The sequence below is a fragment of the Chlamydotis macqueenii genome, chromosome Z (genome assembly GCF_036417535.1).
Source record: "Chlamydotis macqueenii isolate bChlMac1 chromosome Z, bChlMac1.mat, whole genome shotgun sequence".
Lineage (NCBI taxonomy): Eukaryota > Metazoa > Chordata > Aves > Otidiformes > Otididae > Chlamydotis > Chlamydotis macqueenii.
The window spans coordinates 24,827,787-24,837,850 of NC_141593.1; the positions used below are offsets into that span (position 1 = coordinate 24,827,787).

At 43.0% G+C, this 10,064-nt stretch overlaps 1 protein-coding gene across 1 annotated transcript; it reads right to left on the reverse strand.

Annotated features, from left to right (window-relative positions):
- Nucleotides 1-7,167: 7,167 nt before the first annotated feature.
- S100Z (S100 calcium binding protein Z) lies at nucleotides 7,168-8,843 on the reverse strand. The gene is made up of 2 exons (XM_010122550.2): nucleotides 8,550-8,843; nucleotides 7,168-7,326 (listed from the first exon to the last, which is right to left on the reverse strand). The coding sequence occupies exons 1-2, from the start codon at nucleotides 8,841-8,843 to the stop codon at nucleotides 7,168-7,170; spliced, it is 453 nt and encodes a 150-aa protein (XP_010120852.2).
- Nucleotides 8,844-10,064: the final 1,221 nt, after the last annotated feature.

The following is a 10,064-nucleotide window of genomic DNA, read 5'->3' on the forward strand; positions in this document are numbered from 1 at the left end:
TTACATTAATGCTATTTATGGCATTGAATAAGAACAAGGACTGTGAATCTTGCAGTTTAGCAGGTTACAAATAATCAAGCAAACATTATATTCAGACACCAAGATTACCCCGAGGGCGGTTATCACTACCAGCTCTGCCTGTGACTCAACCCAGTGTCTACACAAAGCAGTCAGGGCTGAGAAGTGGGAGCAGAGAAAAGTTTTCTTCCAGGAAGGAGAGAAGAGATGCGGGAGGGTGTGACAGGCGAAAGAGCATGTCAATGTCCAGGCGCTGGACATTCATTGAACTATTTAATCTCAGCCTGAACCTGCCTCCACTGTGGATCCCCCACATGGTACTTCCCCTTTTGAGGGCTGGTGCAGGAAAACCTCAGCACTAGAGCCACACACGGGTGCCAGTTTGGCGCCCAGGGAAGGGGCCTTGGTAGATGCCTCCTTCAGCCTGTGTCTATGGACCAAAGTGGGTTGTGCTGTCTTTGCCGGCTGCAGCAGCTGCTCTGATCAGTCTCAATGCCCTTGCAGAAGCACAATCTCCTTTCCGAAATGTGGCACAGTTATTCTGGTTGGATTTTTCTTGAAGGTGTATCGCTCTTGGCCCAGGTCAGGTCTTGTGTCAAATCTGCAGAGGCTGCTACTGCAGCTTCTTCCATTGCTGCAGCCTTCTTCCAATGACTTCTGTTCCTCCTCTCCCAAATTTCCTGTTCAACTCCGGGTTACTAGAACATTTGTCACTTTATTTTCAATACTGAGGTTGCTTTATTACGTGGAATATAACTTTCAGATGTATTGAGAAATCTTAGTATTTACATGTCAGGTTTCAAAATTTGTTAACTCTGGGTCACTATGAAGAACAGACTGTATCTTTGACAAAGGACTACTTTGATAAGTGATATTTTAAGATATTTTTCCCATCCAAGGACAAGTATATCTCAGCTGAAGTAACTGTCTACTTGATAAAGTCTTTCTCATCCAGGAAAAAGCTGTGATTCAACAGGATTGTCTCTGGTAGTGTTAGGCATCACAGTAATGGGCCCATTTCAGAAACACTGTGGAGTGTTACACAATTCAACTAGTCGGTATGAGTCAGATAAGAGATGCCAGCACACCCAGGGTAATGGTATATTTATCCTTTCAGCTGCTCCTACCACTTAGTCCTTTATTTTTCACATGCGTGTGATTCCTTACCAGTTATCCTTAGTACCATACAGGCTGCAATGCCAAGCACTTTATCAGTTAGAGTCCAGACACTTTTAAGTTAAAGTACTGTAATATTTTGTGTCAGTGTAAAAATCATAAACATTGAAGGACTTTGAGAACACCTGGACAGCTTTTTTCAACCTTCTGAAGTCTAAAGACAGCTTCACCTTTGACAGCAATGTCACAGACCATATTTACCTCAGGTGTGCCAAGGGGCTTTTTGATTTCAAATAGAAACTGTACTTGGCTGTCAAAGGCTGATGATTCTCCTTCACATAATATTATTCCTGGGCCACCAAGAATGCCGAAAAAATTTCCGTGAGTGAAAACTGCAAAATTAGGTTGTTAGCATTGGTTTCACCTAGCCACGGCATTAATGGCTTAATGGGATGGAGCTCTGCAACCCTGCTTCTCATCCAGCCACTCTTTGCTCAGCAAATACGGGAACATATTGGCTGCCACTCGATGTCTCCGTCCAGAAGTGGGGAACCTGCATCTTTCTGCAGCATTCTGAACTTCTTGTGATTTTTCAGCTCCCAAAACACACCTTAACTAATGCTCAGGGTGGTTTAGTTGCTTTTCTGCTCTTTGCAACATGTTCTACCTACAATTTCTTTTTCCTGCTGTAGCTTTATTCTGTGTTTCCACATAGTGCTTTTCTGGGTTCATGCAACTGCTGGGAATGTGGAGTCAGAGCAGTACGTGGAGTCTTAAGGCAGGGTCCACAGAGAGGTATTTGAGAGCTACACTATGACAATTTGCTCTGCAGCCCATGAAGTCAATCAGGACATGAGGGAACAGCTTAGAATTTAAAGTAGATGTACCACAGGATAATTTTCCACTGATTTTCCCCCAAATACCTGTGCTCTGATCAACCCCCCCTCCTGTCTTTCCCTTAGCTGCCTTGTTGCAACATTTGCAATTTTACAGACATGTCCTTAGTTAGTCAGCTACCAGAAGCACAGCTTTCCATTGAAGGCTAATTTAAAGTCTCAAGCACATGTCCTCAGCTATTGCAAAATTATGCCACGAAGTGCAAAAGGCTCTGTCATTTTACATTAGCTGAGAAACTACTTGCAAGGGCAAAATAAGTGGATGCAGCTGCAGTTTTCTTCCTTGGGAGTTGCCCTTCTATGCAACTGATTGCAGGTGGCTGAGAGTTGGTATTTAAAAAGGGGGCTTTGCTGGTTTTGGTTTGTTTTGTTGTTTTTTTTTTCCCAGTGTATCCGGTGAAGTTTATTGATGTGCTCTCTCTCATGGCTGCCCAGGGCCTGTAACCCCTCCATACCCCAGCTCAGAGGAAAGGATGTGGATAGAGTTAGCTTAGAAAAGAGATTACCTGTCATCAAGGAAACATTATCTCTCACGCCGTATCAAGTGGCAGAAGAACGATAAAATTGAAAATGTGACCCCTTTTTTCTTCAAATAATGCAGTGCTGTTCAACAGACTTAATTATCCCGAAAGACGCATCTAATAATTGTTGGCCTGTCAATCAAAACCCTTATTAGACATGCACATGATGTCACATCACAATCTAACAAATCTTCCTGCCAGTCAAAAACCTTTATATAGATTAAACTGATTTCAGAGGCAAGTTTTGTGTTTGACCTATTACTCAACTTCTTCAGAGCTGAAATCGGAAAGGAGCTGAGCGTTTTCTCTGTGCTGTGGCTCTTGGGCTGTCCCTAAGAGTTTCCCTCCTGGCCACGCTCTGCTTTATGCCGCAGTGTGGAGCCTGTGAAGGGACAACGCCTTGGGTGGCTGAGTGACCTGGCGTGGGTCTGCATTGCTACAGGGGCGCTCTTCTCCCCCTTCTTCTGGCCTGTCTATACCACAGTGTTAATTCCCTGGCTGCTTGGAATGTCATGGAGCTGTGCTTCACTGAGACACCTGCACTGTGTTTTGAGATGATGCAGCCCAGCCCACACACACTGCTTCCACCCATCATGTTACTGTGGCCATGCACCTGTGGCAGCGACTACTGTGCTGTGGGAGACACCAGAGTTTTTGCCGCAGGAGGAAATACCTGCTGTGGTAAGGGAAAAGTGTGCATGCTTGAACAGAGCAGGCACCATAAGGACAGCCCAGGGAGTGTGCCAGCCTGTCTGCCAAGGTGCCAAGGGTGAGAAGTAAATGCACAAATAACCACTGGGATTTAAAAGGCAGCCCCATCCAGATTTCCCAGACCAAACAGGCAGGTGCATCAAAATGCTGTACTGTTGTGCCACCCTGAGCAGCTTCGGGCTGCGTTGCACATGCTGTACGCGCTGTTCTGTGCCTGCCTAGCAGGTTGGAGAGGCTTTGGAGATGCTGGATATTCTTTTCTAGAGAGTGCAGGTTAACATGGATAGTGCATGGATTCACTTGATCCCTGCAAGTGCAGCATCAGATTCATATCTGTAAAGAGAGAATCGTCACTTTAAATACAAAATCTTCAGTCCTTCTTGAATGGCATTTGGTGGAAAGCAGTAAATTACGTATCTGGCTGCTGGAAACATCACCTGTTCTGCTGGGGTCTTCTACTGTCACTTCTCTCTCCCTTCCCACAACCTCAGGCAATTTTTTTTTCTCATCTTTAGGAGGAGGAACAGTTGTTGTAGGATGATGATTATCCCATTGCGCTTTACACCCTCTGCACTACTGCAGAGTGAAAAGGCTGGTGCCTTCCTAGTGGACCTGCCTGGCAAGTCAGAGTTTGGAGGGACCACACCATTGCAAAGTACTTGTCATCACGGTGGTGTCATACGCAGCTCTTTGAGATCTGTAATTGGATACCGAATCTCAAGAGGTTATAAATTTATTTACCAATAGTGCATAAAGCTTCATGTACACAGTTGCACTGGCACTTCAAGTCTCTTTTGAATTGAAGTAAAAGCAAATGGCAGAGGCTGAGGCTTTCAAGATAATATCATTTATCTTCTGAAAATCTGCTTTTTAGACGTCAGGCAAAACAACTTCACAATAGCTAGAAAAGATCTTGTCTGGCATGACTGTATTTTTATTGTCCTTTAATGTAACTCAAAAATATTAGGCTGTATAGTGGTGTTCAATTTTATATCGATTTTTCAGACAGTTTGATAACACAAATGAAAAAAATGCCTGTAATTAGACGTCATTACTAAGGCTGAGGGACTTTGGAGAATGTCACACAGCAAGCTTTGTCTGCATGTAAAACTTCAAATTCATGAACTGCAGGCAAAGTTGAAGTCAGTAGGAAAAGTGTCAATAAACAATAAGAAAAAAATACTGCCTTCATGTTTGAAGGACACATTTTTCCCTTCTGAGAGAAGCTGAAAACAAAATGTTTGTATCTGCAGTACAAAATGGCCATAGCAAGGCTGGCTGTACAAGCACCATCTTGCGCAGCCAGCATAAGTGGCTTCAATGCAGTTCTCCTTCCTGAGGATTGCCTCCAGAAAAGAGGATTGCTCACAGCTTTTTCTGGTTCAGAGGCAATTCAAAACTTCCAGGTGATCTTCAGGTATCTTCCTTGGAAGTGGTGTCTCCTAATGCAGCACTAGTTGGCTCCTGTGGGAGAGGAATGGCAAAGGAAAAACTCAGTGGTACAGTGGGTCAGCCCATTGACAGCCCAAGATTAGGATGGCAACTACCTTACCCCAGAACCACAAATTGTGCCAAGGCTTTGTTTTTTCAAGCATCTGAACATGCTTCATGGCATTTTCTTCCTTTTCTGCTTGGTCTCCAGTCTTTCTGCAAAAAGGTTTCCTCTTTAAAGCTGATAGAGTTTAACAGTTGTTGTAGTTAAAACAGCAACAAGAAAAACCTAACCAACCAGGCCAAAAAGGGTGATTTACAAGGTTTTATAACACTTTTGTTGGAATGAAGACCCTTTGAGTCATTCTCTTCTGATTCACCCATAGGTCGTGTGCAAGCAAGGCCCCTATGCAAAGGAATTAGGCTGCACTCAATGGCTAGTAAATTTAGCTGGTGGCATGGCTTCACTGACCCTCTGTATTGTGGCAGCAGCTCTCGCTGCCTGACCCCGGGGCACGTTGCTGCTGCCACCTGTGATTTAGCATAATTCTGTTCAGTGCATGTGCTGGTACGTGTCCAGGAGCTCATCAGGGATGAGCAGAGGGTACATGAACTTTCTGGAGCTTGTTCCCAAAAAGCCTCTTGACCAAGTCATAATGAAGAAACTGGTCCTTACTGGGACAATCTTATTCCTTTTAGCTTGGGGTGGAAGCTTGAAGCTGCTCTTCTCTCCCTTCCCCTTGAAGAAAGAGGAAAGCCTTGGAGACTAGCAACAGTCTGCAGGACCTATGAGGATCCATAAAAGCAGTCTTACTTTTTCTGGCTGATACTGCTGCCATCCTAGTCCAACAACTGCAATAACATTGAGGGGGCAAAAAATTGTGCAATTGTTCTCAGTTTTACTTTAATACTTTTTTTTTCCATGTTCCCCTAGAAGAACTTCTGTGAATCCTATATAACTTCTGTCACTGAAGAGTTAAAGAGGCAGCACATTGTGACGCGGCCACCAATGCAAAGTTTCCTTTTTTTTCTGGGATAATAACATTTGGTGGTGGCCCCCTTCTCAGGAGGATGTCTGCCTCGTTATATTTATTAGACTGTATATAATTCTCTTCTTATAACAAATGTTAACATCTATCTTCTTAATTATAGATTATTTTATACAAATATTAAAGTCTTTACTAAATTGCGTCCAGGGGCCTGGGGAGGAGAGACAAGTGAAATGCATTCTTCAAATATTGCCTAACGGGCATGTCTTCATCGGGGGATGTTTTTTTATTAACCTCTTACACAAACAGAAAATCTTCATTTAATTCAGATGCCTTTTATTATAGTTTGAAGTTACCAACACAATAACAAGGAACAAAGAGAGCTCCATGCGAGAAAAAAGCTGCTGAGGATTTGCAGGGCTTTGGAAGTATGCTTAATTCAAACAGGAGTGTAGAAGTACTCTTAATTCAACCCAAGAGCAGGTTAACACTGAAAGGGATTGTCCTACTCTCTCCACACCCATCCATGGGATCCCACTGCCCCTTTTGCACTACTTCCACACAGTGGGTTGGATCAGTGTGAGATGAAATCATTGTTCCCTAAGATGACTCACACGACAAAGCTGTACCCTGGGATGCCATCATTAAATCCCCTACAAGCGGTCCTCTAAAAGCCCTTCTTTTAAGGGTGCCAGAATAGCGAAAGCAGAAGGCATTTACATTTTCCCTGAAGACCCAGTCCTTCCATCAGCCCTCAGAGCAGTTTGCTGACTAAATCTTCTACGTATTTGAATAATTTATCATATGAATAAATTCATTTATGCTGAACGAAGTGGCACTACTGGGATGCAGTAATGCCAACACAACAAAATTGAAGCTGGGGAGGTGGAGGAAATGAACTCGTAACAATGGCAAGCGGTGCTGTCTGCTCAGAGGGCAGGAGACAGCTGTGACCACATCTGAAATATGAGAGTATGTGGAGGTACAGAGCAGCATCTAAAAAGGGTTTTAGAATAAGCAGAGCTGGTCAAAAAACAAGCTGCTCTTTTTGAGCTGCAAAAATGTGGTTGTTACAGAAAGGCTGAAAACTAAATTGCAAGTTTTATGTCTCGTTCCAATTTTTTCTGTTCAGAAAGTATGTAAGTAACCTTCTTGTGCGTTTTACTTCCCACTGACATTTAAGAAATAGAAGTCTCAACTCTGGCCAAACGATCTGTCACCCCAAGCCCTTGACCTGGCCAGCCAATGAATGCATGCTACAGATGCACGCAGCGCAAAGACTGAAAGTACTAAGAGCCAGATCTCGAGTAGTGTAAACTGGCTTTGGTCCAGCTTACACCAGCTGCTGATCTGCCCTGTAGGTGTCTTACAGCAGTAACAGTTGGAGGGATGATGGTTTGCATTCACTAAACACTGATGAGGGCTATCTAACGAGGCGTGCTTTGCTCGCATTTGTGGCCGGGAGATTGATTGTATTGAGCATTTTTAAAATCCCTCTTTCTTTAGCTGTTCTTCGAAGAAATCATTACATGCCACAGTCAAAGCAGCAACCAGAACGACAAATTCATTAAAATCCACTTCATTGTCTTTATTGGAGTCCAGATCTTTCATAATCTTATCAACCAGAAGGGGGTCCTTTTGGCCCTAAAGGGAAATAAAAGTGATTTAGCTGTGCACATCTTGAATGCGTAATTCTGGCAGTGTTACTCACTGTCACAAGCTCTGGTGCTATTAAATAAAAGGCTAGATTAAATATGCCCCTGAATAGTAATATAATCCTGGCTACAACATCAAAAACATAGGTCTGGAGTCCCAAAAGTCCACAGCAACAGAAACCAAAGACAGTGCAGCCCTTAGAAGGATACAGGTACTAAATAGGCACTAAAGTGAATCAAACAGTTTTTAGGAGCTGCTGAGCACTGATTTCTTTTGACAAGATGGATCTATAATGTGCATTTCTCTGCACCACCCCTTAACAAATGGTACTTAGATTTTCAGCAGGCTGTTCATAAGTTGTTGTATCATACATCCATTCATCACATTCAGAACATCTCTACTTTCCAAAAAATACATTCTATTCAGTGGGAGTAAGAACTCCCACTTGTAATAATAAATCTTGTAATAATACTTGTAATAATAAATAAATAGCCAAGATTAAAAGAAAATCCAATTCAAGGAAATGGATACAATGTAAAAAAAAATCCTACTAGTCTTGATAGGGTCCACAAAAATTTTTACAATTTAGAGGATAGAGACAAACAACTACAAATCTGGCCATTATTCCATAAAAAGCATCCATGCTGTGTAATGCAGAACATAACAGATGCGTAAAGAGATACTCAGGTCAGCAGCTTATTGCCGTAAGGATTATGCTAGCATCTCTCTGCAGGGCACAGAAGTGGCTGTACTGTGTCTGTGGCCATTGTCCACAAGCTACTTTCTTGTCTCATGAGAACTGGTTGCTGTATTTAATTTTTTGAAGGATTTATCTATGCTCTTTTATTAAAAATGAAAAAACAAACAAAAAACTGATTAAAGCCTGATTTAGTATTGATTTTGCTATTGCTTCTAGGCTGCCCTTGCCCTCCTGCTCAAAAGTGCAGAGGAATAAGCAGAGCACAGGTACCTGGCTCTGCTGCTGGTGGCATATGGCAGGGCATCGGGGCTGGACCACCCTCTGAAAACACACTTCTCAAATGGGACATTTGATCTCATCTCCTTCTGTCCAGCTCCACAAAGACAAGTGTCCTCTGAGAGGCTGTGTCAGGATGTGCCTTGCAGAAGGAGATGCTACTACTGAGCACTTGGATAGCTGCTTATCCCACACACGAAACAGTAACTCAAGAGGTTCAGGAGCTGTGTCTTACTGAAAGGAAGTCAGTGAGCTCGCTGGTGAGGAGCTCCTTGAGTTCTCCTTTACTGAGCTTGTATCTGTCTCCTTCTTTGCTAGAGTAGTGATGGAAAATCCTGATCAAGGTGTCCATCGCGTCCTCCAGCGGTGTGGACATAGCAGTGAGCAGGAGAACTGCAGGCCAAAGATCCAGAGTCAGTGACATTATACGGGAGCCGAACCAAAGGCCGGTCTCAAGTAAGGAATGGAGAACTAGCTGAAAAGAGAAAATGTTACCAATACTGAGAAAACAGATTTTCAGTTGATCCATCCTGTCAGCTGTGTGTGAACAAGGCTAGACTGTTGTAAAATAAAATATTGTCCTGAACTCACTAGCAATTACTTTGAAAAGATAAATGGAAAGGAAAGCCTTTATTTAAGAAAGTTATCTACTGTGCATCCGTTTTGCAAAGCTACTGTAAAAGGAAATCTTTCATAGCCATAGCTGAATACACAGGGAAAACAAAAGCACATCCTCCTACCTGTTCATTCACAAGTTTTCTCAAGCAAACGAGATCAACAAATAACAGCAGCCAAAGTGGATGAGAATTTACACAGAAGGCTCCACATCAGTTTCTGAGGTGGCTAGAGGAAAGTCACCAGTAATAAGGATCAAAGCATCAGCTTTCCATTTATTTGGTCGTGTTTACTTGGGCTCATCTTTTTTCCTGTAAATTATCTGGAATAAACACATGTGAGCTAGGCACCCATGAGGGTTTGCTTCATCGAGCATGCAGTAAGAAAGTACACAGGGAAGCACCACCAAGAAAAAAGATGGAAATGCAATTAGTTGCTGAGTAGTTGACTCAAAAAATAGCTAAAAATAGAAATCAGGTGAAAGGAAATATTATGTTGATTAAGCCCTGAGAGAGAGATTAAAAAGCTGGAATTAAATTCAAGGTAAGACTGGAATCCTGGTCAATGTCACCGTGCAAAGGCTAAGACTTACCTGCTTTACAGGCTAGCTGAGGTCTTTGCAAGGAAACACTCAGATCACAGAAGGTGATGATCATCTCCCTTTCAAAACCCATGCAGAGGCTCTTGTTTATCAGGCTGAGAGGGTGGATTACACAAGTAGAGACAGACGTATAATTGCCACAAGGATGACAGGGCTTCTGTTTCCCTCTGCATTTGCCTGCTCTGTTCAGTAAAGGCCGCTTGCTGGAAATGGGTCACTAAAATATTCACTAGGCAGAGCAGAGGGCTGTGTGGAACATATAGGCTATTTTTTTATCGTTTGACCTTTCACAAATGCGCCCATCCAGGGGTGTGAAGGTTAAAATTAGAAAATGTTAACCACCACCAAGTCAGTGTAAAACAATTTTCCCCCATATTCAAAAGAACTCTTTCTAATCTGTCTCTCTGCACTTCTACAGCTGAGACTCTCAATGCCTTGGCACTGGCACCCAGTGTTCAAAGATACCTGGGTACCTAGGGGTAGGCTTGTAGGTGAGTTTGCCACAAATCCCTTGAGACACCCACCTTTATTGTC